At 42.5% G+C, this 26727-nt stretch overlaps 1 protein-coding gene across 1 annotated transcript in view; it reads right to left on the reverse strand.

Moving 5' to 3' along the window:
- ST8SIA4 (ST8 alpha-N-acetyl-neuraminide alpha-2,8-sialyltransferase 4) overlaps positions 1 to 23463 on the reverse strand; it is a 48222-nt gene extending 24759 nt beyond the window's left edge. Inside the window, exons 1-3 of the mRNA XM_009901367.2 lie at positions 23068 to 23463; positions 18633 to 18764; positions 11344 to 11601 (exon numbers count right to left, since the gene is read on the reverse strand). Of these exons, the coding sequence (XP_009899669.2) occupies positions 11344 to 11601; positions 18633 to 18764; positions 23068 to 23297 (620 nt within the window). The 5' untranslated portion in view covers positions 23298 to 23463. The remainder of the gene's footprint in view (positions 1 to 11343; positions 11602 to 18632; positions 18765 to 23067) is intronic.
- Between the last annotated feature and the right edge of the window lie 3264 nt (positions 23464 to 26727).

Below are 26727 nucleotides of genomic sequence, written 5' to 3' on the forward strand. Positions count from 1 at the left end.
AGAAACTCTGTTTCTTTGGTATAGTGGGATTTTGGAGACTGCGCATTCCTGGATACAGTCAGATTGTGAAACCTTTGTATGATGTGACTCAAAAGAGAAACAGTTTCCACTGGGGACCTGAACAACAAGCAGCCTTTGACCAGATAAAGCAACAAGTAGTTGAAGCAATAGGTCCAAGACGGTCCAGATAAAGAACATTTTGTACATGGCTGCAAGTGACAATGGTCCAACCAAGTGCTTATGGAAAAGAGCTCCGGGCGAAACATGTGGATATCTTCTTGGTTTCTGGAGTCAAGGCTACAGAGGCTCAGAGGCAAATCATACTCCAACAGAGAAAGAGATTCTAGCTGCCTATGAAGGAGTAAAAGGTGCTTCTGAAGTAATTGGAACTGAGTCACAACTTCTCTTAGCTCCTAGATTACCAGTTTTGAATTGGATGTTCAAAGGCAATGGTTCCTCACTAAATCATGCCACAGATGCCACATGGTCTAACTGGATGGCTCTGATAACACAGAGAGCTCAAATGGGAAATCTTGAAAGTCCTGGTTTGGTGGAGGTGATCACAAGTTGGCCTGAAGGCACTAACTATACAAAGCCTCTGGAGGAGAGAGAAATTTGTGCTGAGGATGCTCTTCCTGACAATGACCTTTCTGATGATGAAAAGAAATATGCTTTGTTCACAGATGGTTCCTGTCATCTTGTTGGAAACAAGACCAAAAGGTGGAGTCCAAAAAGAATGGTTGGCAGAGGAAAGGAAAGCCTATTTGGGCAGCTGAACTGTGGCAGGACATTGCTAGTCGAGAGAATTCCAGTGAAGGTGAGACACATTGATGCTCACATTCCTAAGAGCAAAGCTACTGAGGAACAACAATTCAACCATCAGGCAGATCTAGCTGCAAGAGTTTTCTCAAGAGGACACAGACTCTGATTTTTATCTTGACTGGAAACACCAAGGCGAGATGTTCTTAGCTTGGTGGGCTAGTGATTTGTCAGGACATCAAGGCAGAGATGCAACCTACCCATGGGCTTGTGACAGATCCATAGACATTTCCATGGATGCTATCACACAAGTCATCCATGACTGTGACATTTGTGCTGCTATTAGCCAGGCAAAGCAAATCAAGCCCTTATGGTATGGTGACCGATGGTCCAAGAACAAGTATGGTGAAGCCTGGCAGACTGACTATATCACTCTACCTCATTCTCAATCTGGTAAGCAATACGTGCTTACAATGGTGGAGGTGAACACTGGATGGTTGGAGACTTACCCAGTTCCACATGCAACTGCATGTCACACCGTTCTTGGTCTGGAGAGGCAAATCCTCTGGAGACACAGAACTCCAGAGAGGATTGCATCAGAAAACAGAACGCATTTCCAAAACAATCTTGTAAAGAACTGGGCAAAAGAGCACAGCATTCAATGGATATTCCTCCTTCCCTACTATGCACCAGCTGCAGGGAAGATTGAATGCTACAACAGTTTGCTGAAGACCACTCTCAAAGCCATGGGGGGTGGATCTTTGAAAAACTGGGACACACATCTAGCACAAGCAACCCAGGTGGTAAATATGTGACCGTTTGAGGCTGTGCCTTTAAGAGAGAGACAGTGTTGGGAACACTCCGGCTGAATGTTTTTGTATCAAAATGAAAACATGATATTCTAAACTAATTTCTTTGGTAGATGGGCAGAATGCAACTTTAAGTTTTGGGGCAGTTGGAATTCTTTGGAGTTTCAGCCTGTTCTGCCATTCCAGCCTGTTCTGCCTTTCCTGCCTGCCTGCTTCTCAGCAAAACTAGCCGGAATGACCTTGAGATAAGCAAAACTAATTCCTGCATGTGCTTTTGAAGCCTAGTAACATCTCTTTTCCTTAATAACTCCCTTTCTTTCTCTAACCCCTTTTTGGGAAAAAAGGGAGGTAGGGGGGGAGAGAGGGGAGCAACCCTCCTCGAGGAGGGAATTTTGTTGTGATATTTTTCTTTGCTGTATATTTCTGTATATATTTTGTAAATACTGTATAAATTGTGTTATATATAACCTGAATTCTATATATGCTTGTAAATATAGCTTGCTTCTCTGACTGAGTTAGCTGTGGTTTCTTGCTCTGTGGGGGAGGGAGAGCTGGGCCCTCTCTCAACCTACCATAAAATAGTAGAGGTTCAGTAAATCAAGCTCAACCTGAACACTCAGATTTGCTACAGAAAGTAGAAGGTGATAGAGTTCCTGTTGTTAGAGAAAAGAATCTGTCAGGCAAAACCATTTGGGTATTTTCTCCTTCAGGAGAGGCCAAGCCTATCCAAAGGGTGGATTTTGCTGAAGGTCCTGGTCACACTTAATGGGTAATGCAAGAGAATGGTGGAAGAAATCTAACTTTAGCTGAGGGAATTCAAATTCACAGTGTTGTACAGACACAACATCATGCCCAAAGGAAGAATCCATGAGGAATCTATGGTGCAGAAACCCTAAGAACCCTGAGAGCCCTGAGCCAACTGAGAGTCCCTGTTCCTTTGCCTCATCTGCGGAGAGACAAACTGTTTTCTGTTTTCTTGTTTCCTGGTTTTTGGACTTCTGAATCATCTACATCCGAGGACAGCCAGAATGGACTGTGAACTTTACTTACAAATTGTATATATTGTTTTAGATTAGATGGATAGTATTAACAACCAATGAAACTCCTTAGAAGGGGTGGATTGTGGCAGTTTTAGGCTATGCCTTTAAAAATTAAGCTGCATGTTTCAAGCAGAAAAGTAGAAAAAAAATAAATAATTCACTATTGGGTGCAAAAAGGAAAACAAAAGATTATTCTAAACAGATTCATTGGACAGGTGTTCCATAGTATCTTTCACATTTCACTTCCATTCCTATTCCTTCTTTTTTTCCTCTGGCCTGGCTGTTCTGCTGGGAAGATAATGCTTCTGGCTGAGCTTGAAATAAGACTAACACTGCTTTCTCCCAGCTTCTCTCTTTCTCGGACAGGGGGATCTGGGAGGTTTTGGGGGGGGGCAGTGGAGCAGCTTCCCTGGTCATTTTGACTAGGGAGGTTTCCACGCTATTTTTTAAAATTTTAAATACCTGTATAATATTGTAAATACTATATATTTTGTACATATTCATTGCATTCCATTGTAGAGTGTAGTTTTTGCTTTGTAAATACAGCTTCCATTTACTTCCAACTGAGTCAGTTGTGCTTAGTTAACGTAATGGGAAATTTCAACACACTACAGTAATATAATTTTATGTAATGAGAATCTCTAGCTCCTTCATTTTTCCCTTGCCCTAAACTAGCAAATATGAGTCACCATTTGGTCTCCTGCTCCTTTTAAGCATTACCTACTGAAAAACAGTATGCAGAAACTGAACACTAATTAAAAATTAAATGTTGATAATTTTTGTGATTGGTCGTATCAGAGGCAGTCTTGCACATGGAAACCTCAAATTAATGCCTACAGTTCCTGTTATTCCCAAGACATCATCCCAGATACTATCCAAATTCTCACTGCAGCAATTTGAACAAAGTCGTTCATGTCTGAATTATTACATGGTATTTAGGTACCTGCAGAATAACTGAGATTAAGGTACATAGACCATAGATCTTTCCCACAACTGCCTGTTGTACATATTAGTTAGGATATTATCATAGAGAAGTGGGCAAAAAAGAAATCCACCAATGGCTGAAGTTGCATTCCATGAGAAAAGACTGAAAATTTAAGTAAGTGCTGCGATACCCCACCTATGCCAACATAATCAGCCCTGGGTTTGCCGTGGTACATTTCTAGACAAAACACAGGCATAACATACTAGGTCTAAAGAAAATGATGAAATCATATTCACAAAAACACACTCAAATGAGAAATCAGTATCCTACAGACATTCAGTTGAACTTCACAGTATCACAGTATAACTAAGAGACCTCGAGGATGATCAAGTCCAACCTGTCTCCACAGACCTCATGACTAGACCATGGCACCAAGTGCCACATCCAATCTCCTCTTGAACACCTCCAGGGACAGCGACTCCACCACCTCCCTCGGCAGTCCGTTCCAATGACGAACGACTCGCTCAGTGAAGAACTTTCTCCTCACTTTGAGTCTAAACCTCCCCTGGCACAGCTTGAGACTGTGTCCCCTTGTTCTGGTGTTTGTTGCCTGGAAGAAGAGACCAACCCCCTCCTGGCTACAACCACCTTTCAGGTAGTTGTAGAGGGCAATGTGGTCACCCCTGAGCCTCCTCTTCTCCAGGTTAAACAATCCCAGCTCCCTCAGCCTCTCCTCACAGGGCTTGTGCTCAAGGCCTCTCACCAGCCTTGTTGCCCTTCTCTGGACACGTTCAAGTGTCTCAATGTCCTTCTTAAACTGAGGGGCCCAGAACTGGACACAGTACTCAAGGTGTGGCCTAACCAATGCAGACTACAGGGGCACAATGACCTCCCTGCTCCTGCTGGCCACACTATTCCTAATGCAGGCCAGGATGCCATTGGCCCTCTTGGCCACCTGGGCACACTGCTGGCTCATGTTGAGGTGGGTGTCAATCAGCACCCCCAGGTCCCTCTCTGTTTGGCAGCTCTCAGCCACTCTGACCCCACCCTGTAGCTCTGCATGGGGTTGCCGTGGCCAAAGTGCAGCACCCGGCACTTGGACTTGTAAATGCCATCCCATTGGACTCTGCCCATCTGTCCAGTCGGTCGAGGTCCCTCTGCACAGCCTTTCTACCCTCTAACTGACCAACATCTGTTCCTAACTTGGTGCCATCTGCAAACTTGCTGATGACTGACTCAACCCCCTCATCCAGATCATCAATGAAGATGTTAAAGAGGATGGGGCCCAGCACTGATCCCTGGGGGATGCCACTGGTGACTGGCCGCCAGCTGGATGTGGCACCATTCACCACCACTCTCTGGGCTCGGCCCTCCAGCCAGTTCCTAACCCAGCACAGAGTGTTGCTGTCCAAGCCACAAGCTGACAGCTTAGACAGCAGTTTGCTGTGGGGAACAGAGTCAAAGGCCTTGCTGAAGTCCAGGTAGACCACATCCACAGGCCTCCCGACGTCCACCAGACAGGTCACCTGATCATGGAAGGAGATCAGGTTGGAGAGGCAGGACCTGCCCTTCCTAAATCCATGTTGGCTGGACCTGAGCCCTTGGCCATCCTTCAGGTGCGCAGTTATTGCCGCCAGGATTATCTGTTCCATCACTTTCCCTGGCACTGGGGTCAGGCTGACTGGCCTGTAATTTCCAGGTACTCCATCCGACCCTTCTTGTGGATGGGGACCACACTGGCCAGTTTCCAGTCATCTGGGACCTCTCCAGTGAGCCAGGACTGGAGGAAAATGATGGAGAGCAGCTTGGCCAGCTCATCTGCCAGCTCTCTCAGCACCCTAGGATGGATCCCATCCGGGCCCATGGACTTGCTTGATCACTAGTAAACACACAGCTTATATATAGACATACACATGTCCAATATGTAATATTCATATACACTGGTATATTCAAATTAACTGCAAATAAAAGACATAAACATGTGCTTGAGTAAAAGTGACATTAAGAACTACAATAACAGTCTTCACGCAGTAATAATGCAAGAATTTGCACTGAGTCTGTACACATGTTCATCTGTTAACAACCTATACTCCTGACATTTACAGGCTGAAATAAACACTTAGAAACCACTCAAAAGCCCAAAGTGCACATAAGTGCTGTAAAAATTGTTCTCCTGAAATGAGCAACCACATCTCCATGGTATAATTAGAAAGTCTGCCCTTTTTCCCTTCCAGAACAGATATATCTTCTTCTCCTATCACAGTGGTTCACTCAGAAACATAAAGTCAAACAGATTATCCTTCTCTCATCACATAGGTTAAAAGAACAAATTTATTAAAGGAATACAAGTTTTTTCCATGTGAACTTGACTCATTACAAGAATTGTCAAGTCAAAAAATTAAAGCCAAAGGACACCAGAAAAATAAGAGCTACATCTACCCAGTAAAATTTTATCAACAATAATGGTAAGTATATTCAGCCTAATTCCTAGATATTGATGGAACTACACTCCAATGAGAGAAGCAAGAGGTACTTCAATCCCAGGAAACAAGGAAGTAGTATCTTTTCGTGGCTGTTCTTTATCAGAGCACCTTTAAGATAGTGAGACAGCTGCACTCAAGAGGTCTGTTCTCCATATAGTCCTAGAGACTTTCAAAAACCCTCCTGGCACATTCCTGTGCATCCTGATCTAGGTGAACATCCTTTAGCAGACAGGATGGATTAGATCATCTCTGGAGGAGATCTTCCAACTTCTACCACTCTGTGATCCAACAGCTAAAGAAATAGTTGAAAACAGTACCATGCAAAAACCTGCTCCTGCAACAGCGCTGTCATTTATACACTTAAAATGTAATCTGGTTGATTATCTCATATTTTCAATGAAATTTATTTTATGGAGATTTGTGAATTCTTCAGACACCTTCCATGTCTGCAGCATGCTTTAGCTCATAACTATGAAAGCAGCAGGGGTGGAAGGATCAATATTCACTTAACATATGGTATAAAAATGTAAAAGATAAAAAGGAAAGGTATATTGGAAACAGTTTATAGTCAGCACGTGGGGGTTCTTAATAGCGAAGAATCTCCTTGCTTCCCATTTTCAGATGGGTCACTTTTTGTACTGTCAAAACAGGCATGACTTCCCTATACTTGTGGAACTAATCTGTTTTATCCTAGCAGAAGACATACCCCTCAACCCTTGAGTTCTGATGTAAGAAGTAAGCCCTTAGGCAATCAAGTAATTAAAAGTAAGCTATTATAAGAAGTTCAGTAAATACAGTAAATCTACTTATGCTCACAAGATGTTACCTTGCTTGCAAAAATGATCGTTATTTATGTGCTTTCAGATGTCTAAAGAAAAAGAACTTCATTGTTTTACTTGTAAAATCAGCTGACAATTATATGTTGGCTTGCAGCCATGATTATTTGACTCCAGGATCCTACTTTCAAACATTTTTCATAATTCTAATTACTGTATGGATATTCTTTGAGAAGTATCATTATATGAGCATGTTAGAACTTCCCAAAGGAGGATGGACAGTTACTGGTGGCTTTGGATGACTTTCAGGTAGTATCAAACGATGCTATGTACTGACATTCTTCTTTAACCTTACTAAGGCATGTATTCTGTGTCCTTACCAATTACTATTAACATCTTCATACCACCTTCACAGGAATATTAAAATTCAGAATACTGAGTTTACTGTACTGTAATGCAAATACCAAGAGATGTCTGTTTTGTCCTCTTCACTTTTACAGACCTTTGCTGTAATTTTAACAATGAAATTAACTGTATTACTGGTGTTATTAGTCCTGCTGCAAGAAACAACTCAAGAACACATACATTTGTTTTTAATCCCAGAAAGAAAAATCAACTGGGTAACATAACCAGAATAGTATGATATGCTTGTCACAGCATGTAAGCATAATGCACTCAGCATCAGGCAGTTTGGCAAAACTATGGTTTATCAACCTATACATCTAGCTGCACACAGTGCAAACAGTAACTGCTTTTCAGAACAACATCATCAGGTGGTAATTAGAATGAGTGCATTTTACTGTTGGCAAAATCAGCTTGAAGCAAAGAGAGTAACACAGTATCACGGTACATTTTAATACCAGAATCCAAACAGAAATAGAAGTGAGTGACTATCAAGCGTCAGTACCATTAGATCACAGGATTACGTATCATGGTGCATACAACTTTGTAAAATGGAGGAGGAACAACATAGGAAACTATACTGAAAAACACTTTACCTTTAATTCAAAACACAAATGCTTTAACTGCTATCCAAAGAGATCACATCTACAAAACCACCCCATGTCCAGACACACATAAACGTGTATCATACACTTTAACATATGAGATAATCTGTGAACTTCTAGAATCTTTTAACCGTGATCTGAAAGTCCAAAAATTACACAGTATTAAAATTCTCTATAGGCTGCAGAGTCAAGTATTCTTTTTCCAGAAGCTTAAAAAGAGAATTATTCATAGCATCATCAGACTAACCATTACATTGATCACTTTACTAGCCATGTGAGATCACAGAATCACAGAATGTTAGGGGCTGGCAGGGACCTCGAAAGATCATCTAGTTCAAAATCCCTGCCAGAGCAGGATCACCGATATATCAGATCACATAGGAACTCACCCAGGCAGGTCTTGAACATCTCCAGAGAGGGAGACTCAACCACCCCCTGGCAGTCTGTTCCACTGTTCCATCACCCTCATAGTGAAAAAATTCTTCCTCATGTTCACATGGAAGTTCCTGTGCCTCAACTTCCACCCATTGCCCCTTGTGCTGTCATTGGGCATCACCAAGAAGAGCCTTACCCCATCCTCTTGGCACCCACCCTTTACACATTTATAAATGTTAATGAGGGCATCCCTTAGTCTCTTCCTCTCTAAGCTAAAGAGCCCCAGCTCCCCCAGCCTCTCCTCGTAAGGAAGATGTTCCACTCTATCATCTTCGTGGCTCTGCACTGTACTCTCTCTTGTAGCTACCTGTCCCTCTTGAACTGAGGGGCCCAGAACTGCACACAATATTCCAGATGAGAGGAGAATGTTTCTTGACCTACTAACCCCACCCCTTGTAATACACCCCAGAATGGCATTGGCCTTCTTGGCCACAAGAGCACACTGCTGACTCATGGACAACCTTTCATCCGCTATGACCCCCAAGTACTTTTCCTGTTCATTGCTCTCCAACAGGTCAGTCCCCAACTTATACTGATCCATGCACGGGATTGCTCTTTCCCAGGTGCAAGACTCTACACTTGCCCTTGTTGAACTTCATTAAATTTCTCCCTGCTCAATTCTCCAGCCTAAGGCTCACTGAATGGCAGCACAGCCTTCAGGTGTGTCAGCCACTCTGCCCATTTTTTTATCATCAGCAAACCTGTTGACAGTGCACTCTGCACCCTCATCCAGCTCATTGATGAACATACTGAATAGAACTGGTTCCAGTACTGAGGGACTCCACTAGATACAGGTCTCCAACTAGACTCCATCTCATTGACCACAACTCTTTGACTTCTTTCCTTTGAACAGTTCACATCCACCTCACTACCCAATCATCCAAACTACACATCCAAACCACTACAGCTTAGCTGCTCTGAAAGGTGGTGTCAAATGCTTTACTGAAATCAAAATAAACCACATTCACTGTTCTATCATTCTCCATCCACCCAGTTATGTCCTCATAGAAAGCTATCAGGTTGGTCAAACACGTTTCTCCAGTCTAAAACTGGTCAGAAACATTAGCTTCCTGGTGTTTCTATTAAGCTTCACCTTTTTTGCTGCTGTATTTTTTGTTTCTTTCAGTAGTCTCATATGCTGCAATGTAGTAAATTGCCCTTACCTCAACTAACAGCTCTGCCTCAAGAGCAGGCTGTGTTAACCCAGTACATATACACAGTTTTTTTATGTTCTCTTTTTATGTTCTCTCTTCAGGCCACATGGCCTGAATTAATTAAAATCTCCTATGAGACATCATCATGTCTCATAGATAGTTAAAATATGGGGAAGAGGATAGAGATGAGTATGAAGACATTCAGTGCATGATTAGCCTGGAGAGGAGGAGACTCTACAACTCTCTACAACTACCTGAAGGGAAGTTGTAGACAGGCAGAGGTTGGTCTCTTCTCCCAGGCAGCCAGCACCAGAACAAAAGGACACAGTCTCAGGATGCGCCAGGGGAGGTTTAGGCTGGATATTAGGAAGAAGTTCTATACAGAGAGAGTGATTGCCCATTGGAATGGGCTGCCTGGGGAGGTGGTGGAGTCACCATCATTGGAGGTGTTCAGGAGGAGACTTGATGGGGTGCTTGGTGCTATGGTTTAGTTGTTTAGGTGGGTTGGATTGGTTGATGTGTTGGACACGATCTTGAAAGTCTCTTCCAACCTGGTTTATTATTATTATTCTTATTTAGTAAAAGTATTTACCTTGCCTTCTGAAAGCAGTTTTTTTGTCAGGAAAATTTAATATCTCAGTCTTTGTTTAGTCCTGTTCAACTTATCACACCTAATCTGTGAGAGTTTATAAAAGCATGCCATAGGCTAAATGTGGTTTTTAAATGTCGTGTTTATTTTTTGATTCCTTCTGCAATAAGGATGCTAACTCAAAAGACCAGTGGGAAACGGAAAATAAAAAAGGACAATGAAAGAATGGTGTGTTACTGTTTCAGTTGCCACTCACTAGTACCCCTTTCAAACAAAATATTTGAGTTATGTACTGAGAAACATTAGTTTTTCTTTTACATATCCTTTTCTTTTTGACAGCGTGTTTCTTCAAGATGAGGGGGAAAAAAGGCAAATAATTTGCAATGACAACTTCTATACTGTTTTCTGCACTGCCCTCCTGTTTTCTTTCCTTTCATTCTTCTTAAACCAAACCAACTGGAACTTCTGCTTCCAAAGCAAAAGGACTGATCTCGTGCTCAGCCTTCTCTAATATTGTGTAATGTCACACTGTCGAGGCCAGCTATTCCCCTTCATTCTTTATTCCTATGTGAAGTCCAAAGTTACTCTTCGTGTGTTTGAAGAATGAATAAAAAGTGAAGCAAATCAGCACTTTGTCTAAACTGCAGATACATTTTTAGAGCAATGTTAAGGGATTTAGATGCATGACTTCCAATTACCTTAATGGCAGCCATCTGGTTCCATCAATACATCATGGTCAAATTCTACTCCATGCTGCACGTAGATAATGTAGCAATTTACAACAGGCCATCTTTGTTGGCCAAGAAAGAATATTTTTGAAAGAGAAAACATTTTGCATTTATTCAACCATGACCTCTAAAAGAATGTTTTCTCTGGAATAAATCGGACACAGTCTCAAGCTGTGCCAGAGGAGGTTTAGGCTGGAGGTTAGTAAGAAGTTCTACACAGAGACAGTGATTGCCCATTGGAATGGGCTGCCCAGGGAGGTGGTGGAGTCACCATCATTGGAGGTGCTCAGGATAGGGTGCTTGGTTGCATGGTTTAGTTGATTAGGTGGGTTGGATGATAGGTTGGATGTGATGATCTTGAAGGTCTCTTCCAACCTGGTTTATTCTATTCTAAATACAATGTACAGCAAAAATAACTAACACAAACCTCTGCCCTTAGTTGTATTTTCACTTTAGATATAATCTTAGCAACAACATGGGCACATATTTAAAACTGGGGAATCACACAGTGAAGGATATAATTTCTGATTAATTTCAGATAATGCCTGAGTTCTGCATCTCAGATTAAAACACTTCCCCCAGCTTTTCTCCAAGAAATATAGCAGGCATGGTATCTTCAATAACAGATGAAAACTCACCTTATTACAAAGTCATGGCCATCAATCTCTTTGCCACATCCACTGTCCAGAAGGATGCCAGAATTCCCAACAACTGCACAGGTTTTAAATCTGCGATTCTTCATTGGGGAAACTTCAGGAAGAAGACTGTGCAAGTCCTGAGAAATGTTTAGGGTGCGGCGTCTGTCCAGTACATAATGGATTACATCTCCTGGCTTGAAGCTGCTTTTAATCACTGAGACATCTCTTTCAGCATCCAAAAATCGAAGAATATTCTTTCTGGGTTGACAGAAAATGCACAGATAAAATCCAACGTTCACTGCTTACATGGAGTTATCTAATCTGTACAGACCCTACACATACAGCATAGGCTAGATAGTGTCTAACAGACTATGGTAATTTCAAATTCTCTAGGATGGAGTTAGAGCAAAACTGTTAGGTGAGAGTTCAAATCTTCATTACAATATAACACAAGTACTACAGCAATAGAGCTGAATCATGTTCTACAGACAAGGCACTAACAGACCAGGGGAAGATGACTGTGGAAATTAGAAGGTGAACTATTTTTCTGTATTTTAGAGAACATAGTAATAAATGCATACTTGAAAAAAAATAGGACAGTTTGTTTTTATAGAAACATAGTTAAATATATGAGGTATTTATAATTTAGGAAATAAGTCCTTCACACAAATCACCTTGGTTCAGGAATAGGAATATTTTTTAATAGATTCTTATTTTGCTGTAAGAAAAATATTTGGGTTAGCATAAACTTGCTCTTAATTAACTGAAGTCCAGTCAAAGTTATGCTAATTAACTTAGAATATTCACAGCCCTTTGTACCAATTTAAACAAAATCAGTTTAAAAACACATTGCAAATTAAACTATTGAAGTTCAGGGTGTAGTCAAGCCATTAGCTGAACTCACAGAAACACTTACAAAATCTATTGTTACTTTAAATCAAGGCAGTCCAATCCTTTATTTTGCATCTCTGTGTTAACTGGTCTAACTATTAGCTGGGTTCAGACACACGAATCTGCAAAGCCCTACAAGCTCCTGTCCAACCCTGCTTTGCAAAGGTTATATATTGGGTACAATCAACACAGCTTCACCAAAGGCAAATCCTGCCTGACAAACCTGGTGGCCTTCTATGACAAAGTCACAACATCAATAGGCAAGGGGAGTGCAACTGATGGCATTGATCTGGACCTAAGCAAAGCTTTTCACACTGTCTTGCACCACCACATCCTGGTCTCCAAGCTGGTGCTGTATGGGTTTGATGGATGGACCACTCCAAGGGTGGCTGCCAATGGGTCCATGTCCAAGTGGGGGCCAGAGAAAAGTGGAGTCCCTCAGGGATCAGTACTGGGACCAGTCTTGAGCAACATCTTTGCTGGTGACAGTGGCATTGAGTTCACCCTCAGCAGGTTTGCTGACAATACCAATCTGTGTTGTGCATCAGACACACTGGAGGGAAGGCATGGCATCCAGAGGGACCTTGACAGGCTGGAGAGGTGGGCTCAAGCCAGCCTCACGAGATTCAACAAAACCAAGTGCAAGGTACTGCATCTGGCTCAGGGCAATCCCAAGTACTGATATAGGCTGGGCAGTGACTGGCTTGAGAGCAGCCCTGAAGAAAAGGACTTGGGGGTGCTGGTGGATGACAATCTCAGCATGAGCCAGCAGTGTGCACTTACAGCCCATAAAGCCAGCCACATCCTGGGCTGCATCAAGAGAAGCACAGTCAGTAGGTTGAGGGAGGTCTCTCTCCCCTTCTACTCCAGCGAGGCCCCACTGGAGTATTGCATCCAGTTCTGGAGTCTCTATTACAAGGAAGATAACGACATGCTGGAACGTGTCCAGAGAAGGGCCATGAGGATGATCAGAAGGCTGGAGCACTTCTTGTATGAGGACAGGCTGAGGGAGTTGGTATTGTTCATTGTGGAGAAGAGAAGGCTCCAAGGAGACCTTCTTTTGGCCTTCCAGTATCTGAAGGGGGCCTACAAGAAAGCTGGTGAGGGACTTTTTAGGGTGCAGGGTAGTGATACAACAAGGGTGAATGGATCCATGCTAAAGAAGGGTAGATTTATATTTGATGTCAGGAACAAGTTCTTTGCCGTAAGGGTGGTGAGACATTGGAACAGGTTGCCCAGGCAAGTGGTGGAAGCCCCATCCCTGGAGGTTTTTAACACCAGGCTGGATGTGGCTCTGAGCTACCTGATTTAGTGGGAAGTGTCTGGGCCCATGGCAGGGTGCTTGGAACTAGATTATCCTTGGGGTCCCTTCCAATGCTGCCAGTTCTATGATATACATATTTGTGAGGAGGCCAAATCTGAACTTAAGCACAATATACTTCTGGAGAGACAAAGAATGCTAAGATGGGGCAGGGTATTCACTAAGTGATAACACAAATAGACATTTTCATCTCTGCAACTTTAACAAGACAAGGAAAAAACCCAGTATCTTTATACTTTTCACTGTTGTCAGCAGATAAGGTGGCATTTAATACAGAACAGAGATCTTGTTGAGTAAGAGAATGCTATTTTTACATAGCAACTTTAGAAAGCAGAACTTCCTCTGAGCAGATCAAAACAGGAAAAGATAACTAGAGATGACACCCTAGCAGTTGCAACATCCACACAGAACTAAAAAGGGGAAACAATCCCCCCAAAATGAGATGGGATGAACACCACTATTACTAGCCAGCTCTTACATGACTGCCTCAAGAGAGAAGAATAAGTCTGAACCTTGCAACCAGTGACACAAAATACTCACCCTGAAAGTGACTTTAACAGCCCCAGTGGAAGTGAAACACGATAAAAATTTTTAAAATGCTTCCTCTCATTTCTTAAACTAGGACACAAAAAAAAAAAAGGGCAAGAATGTGACAGTATCACAGTATAACTAAGGTTGGAAGAGAACCCAAGGATCATCAAGTCCAACCTGTCCCAAGAGACCTCACGACTAGACCATGGCACCAAGTGCCACGTCCAATCTCCCCTTCAACACCTCCAGGGACGGTGACTCCACCACCTCCCTGGGCAGCCCATTCCAATGACGAATGACTCGCTCAGTGAAGAACTTTCTCCTCACTTTGAGTCTAAACCTCCCCTGGCACAGCTTGAGACTGTGTCCCCTTGTTCTGGTGCCGGTTGCCTGGAAGAAGAGACCAACCCCTTCCTGTCTGCAACCACCTTTCAGGTAGCTGTAGAGGGCAATGAGGTCACCCCTGATCCTTCTCTTCTCCAGGCTAAACAATCCCAGCTCCCTCAGCCTCTCCTCACAGGGCTTGTGCTCAAGGCCTCTCACCAGCCTTGTTGCCCTTCTCAGGACATGTTCAAGTGTCTCAACATCCTTCTTAAACTGAGGGGCCCAGAACTGGACATAGTACTCAAGGTGTGGCCTAACCAACGCAGAGTACAGGGGCACAATGACCTCCCTGCTCCTGCTGGCCACACTATTCCTAATGCAGGCCAGGATGCCATTGGCCCTCTTGGCCACCTGGGCACACTGCTGGCTCATGTTGAGGTGGGTGTCAATCATCACCCCCAGGTCCCTCTCTGTTTGGCAGCTCTCAGCCACTCTGACCCCAGCCTGTAGCTCTGCATGGGGTTGCCATGGCCAAAGTGCAGCACCTGGCACTTGGACTTGTTAAATGCCATCCCATTGGACTCTGCCCATCTGTCCAGTCGGTCGAGGTCCCTCTGCACAGCCTTTCTACCCTCTAACTGACTAACATCTATTCCCAACTTGGTGTCATCTGCAAATTTGCTGATGACTGACTCAACCCCCTCATCCAGATCATCAATGAAGATGTTAAAGAGGATGGGGCCCAGCACTGATCCCTGGGGGATGCCACTGGTGACTGGCTGCCAGCTGGATGTGGCTCCATTCACCACCACTCTCTGGGCTCGGCCCTCCAGCCAGTTCCTAACCCAGCACAGAGTGCTGCTGTCCAAGCCACGAGCTGACAGCTTAGACAGCAGTTTACTGTGGGGGATGGTGTCAAAGGCCTTGCTGAAGTCCAGGTAGAACACATCCACCTCTACTCTACAACAGAAACAAGAATTGCTACAAAATGAAAAAGAGCAAGAAAGAGGGCATTTCCCTGTCTAACAGTATTAAAAACAATGGAAATACTTCATTATCTAAGAACTGTGCTACCAGATCTGTGTTTTTAAATGATGAAATCATTAAAACTCATCAATAGCACTAGCCAAAGATATCCAGAGATTCGTTTCACATGCAGTCTGACATGAGAAGCACTAACCACAAATAGGTCTTATAAAGCAAAAGAAATTGTGTGAAATAGGCAGAAACCTAAGGGTCTGACTAAGAAAAGTCACCTGTAATCACCAGAGTGATTTAAATGACCAGTAATTTAAAGCACACCCCCCTCGATGCTTAGAATGAATGGGCCTAAGAGTTTTGTTAGCAAACAATTAGCAGCATTTGTGCATATTCAAAGTGAAATTATGCAGTGTCAAAAAAAAAATATCAAAAGTACCTTTGCTTCCAAGATTAATTTGATTACAAACAGTCAAAACTTATTCATCTATGTAGTTACATATGCTCCCAGAAGTCCTCTAAAGGGTTTCAAGTTTAATACAGCTGAAAATTCAAAAATGCCTAAGAAATTAATTTTTAAACAAAATTTTGAAATGGGCAAAAGTCACTGAATATTGTTTTATCTAAAGTTGTCAGTAACATACTCAATGACAAAGGAAACATTATACATAACAATCCTCATACAAGATTTGTGTAATAATGTTCATGTCAAAATATTTTAATTGGCTCATCTGACTGTATTCAGATGTCTTTAAATACTGGAAGAAATGACTAATAATGCAGAGCTCATGTTATTGTTTTCAGTTCCTCTGTGCTACTGACTCATTAGTACCATGGGGATAGTAGTACTTCCGATTTTCACACAAGCATTTAGAGAAAAAAATAATAATTTCTATGGGATATGTCAAGAACTGAAAATATGTACTTAAGCACGTCAGTCAGTCTTGATACTGGCTAACAGCAACAACTTGTTTAAAACTCTATTCTGTCCCAGAGAGACCACTGAAAAAAGCACAAGGTTATTCTTACTAAAAAGATATTTAAAAACATCGTAAGTGCTAACCCACATCCAGCTGCATTAAAAAACAAAAAAATCACCAAAAGTAAAATCAGTTAGAGGAAAGGAAAAAAAAAAGCATGATTTTTAGAAAATTTTAAAGCAAAACTGTTCTGTGGCCTTAAGATGAAGTCTATAAAGAAACTTTTATTTGGGGTTTTGTTTTGATGAATAAAACTTTGAGGTGTGGCCTAAGCCTTTTATGGGAAGGAGAGGCAGATGTGGCTTGCCCTTATGCCAAGCATCTGTTTACAATATGTTTACATGACTCACAGAAACAGTGTGTCACAACTTGTGGTTTACTTAGTGCTTGTCTTTGATAGAATCATGGAATCACTAAGTTTGGAAAAGACATCGAAGATCATCAAGTCCAACCTTCTACCCAACACCTACATGACCATGTGCCAACGTGCCACATCTAATTGTTTGGATTTGTTAAAAACACGCTTAACTGCACCTAACTATGGAGAACCACACAAACAGAAACTATGCGAAGTTACTGTTTGGATCTGTCCCTGTTTTATCCCTTCCTGTACCCCTCCAGGGCACCCCACTCTCCCTGGATCAAGAAGGTCACTTAAATAGCTGAAGCACACACTAATTGGGCAGACATCTTCAGTGAGCAAGCAAAAGGAAAAAAACTTTTAAATAAAATGTAATTCAACTACTGCTTACAATATGAAGGCCAGCCACATCACCTTTTCATGAAGTTAAGCAAGTAAAAATAAAGGAGTGGAAGGAGTTAATAATCCCATCTGACAGTGAACACTGACTTTTCAGTGGAGGCTAGGGTCTAGTGAGTGAAGCAGGGAGACTTTGTTTTTCTTACATTTAGAAACTTCCCCAGTAGTTAAGAGCCTCTAGACTTCCAGACATAAGCATCAGGGAGGCCTTGAGCTGGCTAGAGTGAAGACAACAACACAGCTGCAGAGAACAAAGTACAAAAAGCGGGTGCCCCGGGAGCAGCCAACCGCTTGAGAGTCCGTTTGTCTAGGCAGGGACGGAATGGGGACTCCACAGAGCTCCAAACAGCACTCTCAAGGCAGTGGAGACTTAGCTACAGGCTACAAAACCTGCCATTTTTCCATCTCTAAAGCTGCTTCTCAGCTTTCACAGTGGGGTTGCGATGTCCATCATACCATAAGTCCTTCCAGAAATTAGTACACTTCTGAGCTGCTAATATCTTCTGCATGTTTTATATAATTAGGGACATCAGACAGCAGTCTTTGAAAAAAACAACAACTAAGTTCCTCATTCAGAAAAGCCATGCTTTTGCACATGGAAACAAATAAGAAAAGTAGAATAGGAAATTACATAGGAACCATACCATAATTAAATCAAATTCCTATTCAAAATCTTAATATTCAGAAAAACAAGTCTACTCTGCTATGTGATTGCTGCTAAAAATATTTTCTATCATTTTTCACAGAATGTTGACACTCCAAGCCCTCCACACTGCCAACCCATGTTTCATATACTTCTCTTGCCAGCCACCTTCCTCATTAAGACAGAAAAGATATGATGACTATACAACCACTACAGATCTTCTCTTTAACTCCAAGGTGAGTAGACCCACTGTAGCTACAAAGACACATCAAAACTGTTACTCACTTTCACTACTTCACGGTGCTTTGACCATTTGGCATGAACCTAACGATCGTTTTTCATCCTTCTCACTTCAGGAAAGAAACCTGCCTAAGATACGGGTGTTGTCAACAAATGATCATGTGATTTGGACCAGACACAGACTGGGCTGGATTCAGAGCACTTTACACACTAGCAGCTTCACTCCTCTATCTGAGTAAGCTGCTCCCTTTGTAGTTAAGAGAGAAAAAAAATGGTATGTTCAAGGCATTTCCATCTGTTCCATTTCAGATTTCTGTAAAAGAGGAAATCAAGTCCTAACAGTGCCAGTTTCTCACCACTGATTGCAAAGCAGTTCTGAGCAAATAGCTCACCTATAGACATGCACAAGCTGACTGCACAGGTCTGGCTGACACAGTCATATGAACAAAATTATTTACTCTTTTGAAGGGTGACTTGACTTTGGAACCTAATGTAACTCAGCTGCATTTAGCAGTGTAGTTATAAACCAGCCACCTGCAACTGTAACTCAAATTACTGTTTTCCAAAGCGTAAGAATTATAAGTAGTAAGAAATGAACTGCTTTTCATTTAAGACACTTACCTTATTTCCAGTACCAAAGAAGAATTGATTTTCCAACCTTCTACAGCATGCTGGAAGACTGAAGAGCTGCCCTTTCGAATTATCTTATCGGAACTATTGATCATTGATCTACTCAAGCTCAGTTCACCATCTCTGCAATGCAATATACAAAAGACACAATTACATTAAGGCTCACTCTAATTTGAGTAATTTATGTCACAAGCATGAATGACATTTCCTTTTATTCACAATATAAAGAAGCAATTATCTCTCTGCTTGCCAAAGCAAATAAATTGTGCCTGTAATAAATTGACCAGACACCTATATCAAATACTTGAATCTGGAATTTAAGAGCTCAAATATATTTGCAATTAAACAGACATTAAAAAACTGCAATAAACCCCAAATTGCAACCCTGGACTAAGCTTGTTTTTGAGGCAGATTTTCACCTCCATGTTCCAAATTTCCTGCACTAAACTAAGAACTGTTAAAGTCTTCACCCAGCAATTCCTCATGTTCTACCATAATGGCCTAATAGATTCATTTTGCTTCCTTTTGATAGTAACAGAATTTCATGCACAGAATTTTGGATTTAAAAGCACAAAAGCCACAAAATTTCCTCAAGACTTCCTGAAACCTTTGTATGTACATGTCCAGACAGCCGCAGCTGTCTTATCTTCTCCTATCAATTTTATCATAGTCATAAAATTTGGAAAGGCAACCTTAAAAAGCAAACAAAAATGCATCAAGTTGTGGGTGATGATCACTGAACATCTGACGAGGTATCATATTAGCAGTTGCAATAATATTAGTCAATAGGTTCACACAAATGTGACAGCAAAGCTAAAACACTGCAAGCATAACTTTAGGTGCTAGGTCTAAAAATCTGGTTTTATCTCCTTATGCTTCCATTATGTTACAGAGTGCTTCCACTGAGGTGCCAGAGCAACATTCCTCTAAGTTCAAATATAGCTGTTAATTCCAAATATATCAGACTTGTCAGATGCAACATTCTACCATGTAGAATGCCTTGTACCTAAGAAGTACATATCACAGTAAAATACCAAAATCTCTCATCTCTTAAGCATGCTCTTAATACTTAAAACGGCAGTAATCTCATCTAGCTTCCAAAGAGAATTTTCAACCCCTTTCAACCAACAAAATGGAAAGGATGTGATACTGTAAGCTTCCTAGGGAATAGCTCACTCTTTTTTCCCCTGTGGCTTTAAGTTCTTCAAACAGTTTATTCCTGGCCCTTAGCAAGAGCTATGTCAACATTACTGCTATATGTATGTATTAATATTTGGCAAATTACACAGCAGATTTATTAATTAACAAAACTGGTAACATGCAGTAATTTGCAGAAGCCCCTCTAACTAATAAACAAGTATTACACACTTCATCAAAACCAACTCAGCATCACTAGCAACATTCTCCCTCACTCCCCACCTCGAAGCCAAAAAAGATGCAGCACTGATGTTGCCTTAGCTCATAGGTAAGACTGCCACATACCAAAAAACCTAGCAGTTGTGTAGGTAGAAGATTTGTAAGCTAACTACCCAGATTATGGTAACTTGAGGGCACAGGAAGATGCTGCTGCAGAATTTCAGTAAGTAGAATATACGTAATACTTTTCCCTATTTTGAAGTGTTTTATTCCCTACTTTTTCCAAAATGATTGCAGATGTCTGTATTACATGTATTTTCCCACATATGTTTTTTGTAGATGCATGAAGTTTACACATCTGAATTAAAAACAACAAAATTGTAGGTAAAATACATAGTCTTACGATGTGTTTCTAGTTTTATGCTGGGTTAAACATCTAGTACACACAGCTCACGGATCTTAGCAACATATTGTTGCCACCACCCAAAGCACCATGGCATTTGAAATGTGATTGTCCTCCATATTTCAGAATTTACATCTGGAAGGAGTTATATAGATGGTACAGTAAAACCATGTTCAATCATGTTCTCATGATATAAAATGGTCTTAGGCCCTCTGTGTATTACTGTTCTATTATGAATACAAAGGTGTTCACTTACATGCTCCTCTTCCTTTTAGTGGTATTGTTTTGTTCAATTTTCCCTTGAAGTAATATTAAATAAACTAAAAGTTGGGTTTGTTCCAGAAAATTTTTCACTGTGTAAACAACTGTGAAATCAAGTTGAACTATTTTGCCTTTAAGCACTACTGCCAATCCTCTCTGATGTAAAAGAAACACCTGCTCTAGTGTAACAACAACTTCTGGTTGCTAGTGTCAATTTTCACTCTGAATTACCTTGCCTTGGTGACCAATTAGACCAATATGATAAACGATCTATTCTCCTGAAGGAAGTTCACTAAATCAGTCCTCAAGCATATGCCACGTCAGTAGAAAATATTAAGAAACACTGCATTTCACATAATACAGGTGCTTCATTACTTGCTTAACTAATGTAGGGACATTACTGTCAAGAAGGGCATGCTTTTGCAAATACTGCCCTAGAAAACTCTGCTATGAGAACAGAGATGATTTAAGTCTTACTGTATGCTTCAGAATTGCATGGGTCATTTTGGAACGCCTGGAATTTATCTGCAGTGTCACTAATAACAATAGGCCACTTTGCACATTCACAGTTCTGCATTACTAGTACTTCCGTAAATAAAACACCATATGGAAAACCAACTTTGCTTCCCCATGGGGCCAGTCAAAAATTACCAAACAGCAGGTGTAATGTCAATAGCGGCAACAGATACCACTAGTACTCTTTGGTTGGGTTTTTTGTCTGTTCTGTGGGTTGGTTGGTTTGTATCACTAAATGACCTAGCCAGATTAGATTACTGCTGATTTTAAAGGGCATACATATTTATGACTAAATATACTTATTTCCTATCATTTAATAGGAAATAATCTACTCATTTTAGTACCTTTTAATTCATGTCAAATAATGTATTGCAAGCTGGAAGGGGCAAAAAAATTGCCTATATAGATTATACCAACTAATTTCTGAATAATTTTAACTGTTTCTTTCAGTCTGACAGAAAGAAGTACATATTAAAAAGACATGATAATCTTTAATGATGATTCTCACTCACACATTCACTTTCACATGTACTTTTTTGCACACCGACAACCCCAACATTTTAAACTTTCATGCATATCCTAAGAAAGCTCATACCACAGGATCATGGCACAAACTGGGCTTACACCAAGACTGAAAAAAAGAGGAAAAGTTTCCAGCAAGTTGTGAAACCTTTAATACCAAGGGAAGCAAACATCATCTCAGTAACCACGCACACACACAGGCGTGGCATCCCCCTGCTCCTGGGAGGTGCCAGGGCTACAGCTGCCTCCCTCCCGCATTGGCTTTCCTGAGCAAGGGCCGGAGTGATGCACTTTCTACTGGGACCAAGGGGATGATGGGGAGGAAACTAGGTAGCTTGTAATTGCTCAGGCTTCCTTCAGGCTCGCATGGACATTCACAACCTCCTTAGACCTCCTCCTCAAAATACGCCGAAGGCGTACCCTGAAGGATGAACAGCATCTGACCCCCTCCATCGATCTGCACAGAGAGTGCGAGCCCCTTCCATGCCTTTCCTGATTTCATTATGCCACCGAGGAATTTATGCATCCCTCCTGTGAAAACAATACATTATACTCCTCCAAGGAAAACGAGTCTTGGCTGAAAACTCAACATCTTCACAGGACAACTGCAAGTTAGAATAAAAATGAAGAATACAGGCACAAACACATTCGCGACAAAGCACAGATGAAAACAACAAAAATGGCAAGGGGCTTTTCCCCTTTCTCATTTCAATATAAGACAGTCAGAAGGAGGAAAATATATTAACAGAAAGTCTCGTCGAAGCACTATTCTCCACTGAAGGAGCCTCCGGATATCCCGCACATCTGCAGAGCAAGCATCCTTTAAGAGCACCGAAGTTGCGCACAGCTCCCATACAAACTTCAAGGCGGAGGCAGAAGCCAACCTGACCTGCTTGCGGCCGCACACCCAGGCATAATCAATTCTTAAGGACTCCCAAAGCAGGAAACCAAAGCACAGCGCGTTCCGGCGAACGTCACCTCCTCCATCTCCAGCCACTCCAGCGCTGGAGAAAGAGCCGTGGACTGGTGAACTGGCCCAAGAGTGCTTGTTACTGAGGCTAGGTGGGAGCAGCACCTGCTGCAACCTTGGCACTGGGCAGCTCATTGCTTGTCCCCAGCCCGCAGCTACTGAGCTGCCAAATCCGCTCGAAACGCGGCCCGCGAATGTACCCTCGTCCCGCGTACGCCCCCCCTTATTCTTCCGCCCCTTTCCTTCGCCGACCAGCCAAGGCGCCAAAATGAGAAGGCGCCGCAGGGGTCAGTCACGGTGCGGGGCGTGCCAGAGGACCCAGGTGAGACCTCGAACGCAGCGACACCGCCAAGGTGCCCTCTCGGGGAGCCCTCCCTCCGCGGCGCCCCCACAATTACCCTGCGAGAGTTGCCTCCTGACGGTCCTCGCTCCGCGCTATTTCTTTCGTCTTGTAAAAGATGAGGAGGAGGCTTATAGTGCATACAGTCCATCTCTTCCTGACTGAACGCATGTCTTCTACGAAACGCAGTCCCCCTCCCCCTTTTCCTTTGTTTGTCAGGGCTATGCGGAAAACAACTCCATACGCGGCACAAATTGCCAACAACACAGTAATGGAGGTTTTTTTCATCGAAATTATTTTAAAGGAAACAGGCGGACCCAGACGCTGGAGGTCCCTTGGTGTTTAGCTTGTCTTCTTTCACCCTCTTCTCCCGTGCCCATAAGCCGGGTTAGCAGGCGGCAGCTCGCGCTCCTCGGCCGCGGAGCCAAGTCCGTGGTACTGCCACCGCGAGTCCGCAGAGCCAGACATCTCCCTTTGCTTTTCCTCTCCGGTCCCGTTATAACGACAGCGACAGCCCGCGAAGACGCTGGCACCTCCCTCCCCTCGGCGGGGCGGTGGCAGGCGGAGTGTGGCCAATAGGCGCCGCGCGGGGGCAGGCACCCGGTGACGGGTAACGGTAGCAAGGAGCGGGGAGCTCCGGCCAGGGCCTGCGAGGGCCTGCGGTGGCGGGAAGTGTGAGCTGTGGGCCGTGAGCTTGTGGGTAGCACTCGCTGCTCCCAGGTCGAAGGCTCCTCCTTTTGTAACCTCGCGGTGTTTAGGAAGGGAATGCCTTTTCTCTTTGAGCACATTGATGGTGTGTCAGAAAGTTTGAGTAGAGGGTCGACAGCCAGCCCAGTGTCACTAGAAGGAAACCACACACTTCTGAGAGGGTTAACAGTTTTGTTAATTTTCAGTGTTTCCCCGATGGACGGCTGGAGCTTGAAAAAGAATTTGAACATTTCCACAGTTTCGGAGCACCGTCTCGGCTCTCCCCGGGCTGGACATCAGCGAGAGAATGCGGGGGGGAGCAGAGGGGAAACGACAGCGGCCTTTGCCCACTCGCTGGGAGACGGAGCCCCATCCACCGCCCAACCCCGCTCCCAGCGTGTTCTGTTTCACCTACGCGGTTGCAACGTCGATGCGGCTTCTCTCCTTCTGCTAGGACAACTCTGAAACGTATTAAAAACCCCAGCCCAAACAAACTGTAAAATACATAAATGAAATAATGAGCTGTATCGACTTATCTCAGTGTCATCTTGCCGTCTTGACTGGCCTGTCCTGGAATACCTTTATGTAACAAGAATCTGTCAGTAGTCCTTAAATTTGCATTTATGGAGCAGATTTGAACACCACAGGAATCCAGGGAGGGTTTGTGGCAAACATAAGCATGACTACTTTTAGGTTAAGAGCAGGAGCTCAAGGGATGGCAGAGCCTTCAATGGATCTATATGGTCTGGCATGTTGTTTCCAGAACTGTTTGGTAACAGACATTTCACAGCAACACACAAGCAAAGTTGGAGATAAGGATGGATTTTTCTTTCCCAAGAGAGTATTGCCTGTCAGAAATTGTAACTAAAGAAAGGTTAAAGAAATCATTGAGAATGCCAGGGCTGTTAGTAGTTGTTAGGCTGTAAAAGGAATATTTCTTTTTAATAGGAAAAGTTTAATTCAGCCTCAATGGAATGAAAACTTTGCAATTTCCTTCCATACAACCCAGATCAAGCTGTTTTCTGTGCACTTTTGTGCTGTGGCTCTGATAACCCAGTCTGTGAAAGAGACCTTTAAATACCACCAGCAGCAAAAGAAGAAGGGGAAAAAACAACAAACAAAAAACAACAAACAAAAAACAACAAACAACAAACCATTTTGTGAACATGAACTTCAAATTTTATTGAAGTCATAAAGTCCCTTCTGGAAAAAAAAAAAAAAAGCAAAACCCTATTTAATACTATTGTAAAAACTTAATCAGTTGTTCAGCTTAAAAACTAGGCTTCCATCAGTCTTATCAGACTTGTTGAATGCCTGTAATATTATCTTTTATCAATTAAAGTATTTCTGTATATTAGATTATACTTAGATGAACTCATCAGCAACAAATACTGAAAATGTATACAAAAGATTCCAAATTCACTCATCTTTAGTAGTGATTTTACGCAATTCCACCCGCAACTATAAAGAGCAGCTTGTAATATCAGCTACAGCAGCTCTTGGTTTCATGCCAGGCCAGGTACATTATCCAGAGAGTAATGTGCCTTATTCTTCCCCATCTTCTGCTGTGCTTTCTGCCTTTCTCCTGAAGCTTAAAACCCAGCTTACCTGCTGCTTAAAGTGGACTAATCTTTATCTCACGCAAGGAAACTTTGCTTGCCTCCAGGAGACCTGAGGACTGATGGTGACAGGTATTATGCAGTGCCTTGTCTAGCAGCGCACTTTTCTCTGTGTGCTCATTCTGCTTCCAACAAGTCTGACTGAAACTGACCTCCAGCTTCTGGAAGAGGCCGAAGAAGTTGAACCACAAACTCACTCTATATGTAGGTAGCCACAACACCCTCATCCAGGCCAGCGGATGCTTTTGGGGTTGTTTATATTTATGTGATTTTACATACCATCAGCAGTACCAGCATGCATTCTATGATACTTCCAGGACTCTTGACACTTGTGCACTCCATAGAAACTTCTGCCACATGGGTAATGTACATTAGACTTCATCTGGATCTAAGTGTGGCATTTTTTCGTTCAGATTGTTACTGCATCACAGTTAATTTTCTGCAGACAGGGTAAGCTCAGGTAATTGTGTGTTGTGTTATTACATTACCTCACTTATGTTAAACTCTTAATTTCAACTTAATTTCAACTCTTAATTTCAACTGTTTATCTCAATCCAGAGATTTTTGTGTGTCACTTTTCTCTCACTTCTGTGTTGGGGTGAAATACGTAGGTTAACCTGTTACACTGCATTAACCTGTTACAGATACAAGAAGGCTGAGTCAGTGAATGTCTTCTTTGTCTTTGTCTACACTACTTAAGACTGTCCTCAGGAGCCCTAGACCCCTGAGGCCCCAGAGCAAGGCAGGATAAAGGAAGAGTTTGCCTTAGTTGATTAGGACTGGGTGAGGGATCTGTTAAGCAATCTGAACATCCATAAATCCATGGGTCCTGATGGGATGTACCTCTGGGTCCTGAGGGAGCTGGTGGAAGTCATTGCAGTTGGCCTAGAAGTTCAGCAGTTCAAAGAGGACATATCCTCCCCAGCTGTACAGTCCTGTATCTCAGCTAATAGGAGCAGGCTGTCCTTTGCCCAATAGACAGATTCTGGGAGTTACCCACAACAGGGTACTCTGTGGTGCCTATGTGACCATGGAGAGGGCATGAGGAAGTGGAAGGGAAAATCAGCTTCAGTCCTACCTGCACAAATACCTGAATTGAGAGGGAAAACAATTGCAAAAAGAGATTCCTCCTGGAAAAATGCCAGTCCAGTTTCCAGTGGGAGATTTTCCAGAGTAGAAGGGCTGGTCTTACTTCTGATTTTGAAGTAACCTCTAAGTCATTTTCACAAGAAGTGAGTGGTTTTGATTAGGATTAAAAGGGCCTGTCTTCAGCCAGATGGAAGAAAGGGACAATATGGTTTACTGGATTGTGTGGATTCAATGGCCTAGCATGTCGGAGTCATAGAAGTATAAGATTCTAGTAGCTACTAGTGCACAGTGTACCCTAATGCAATCAAGCTATAGAGGGCTCT

This window comes from Dryobates pubescens, chromosome Z (assembly GCF_014839835.1).
Source record: "Dryobates pubescens isolate bDryPub1 chromosome Z, bDryPub1.pri, whole genome shotgun sequence".
Taxonomy (NCBI): Eukaryota; Metazoa; Chordata; class Aves; order Piciformes; family Picidae; genus Dryobates; species Dryobates pubescens.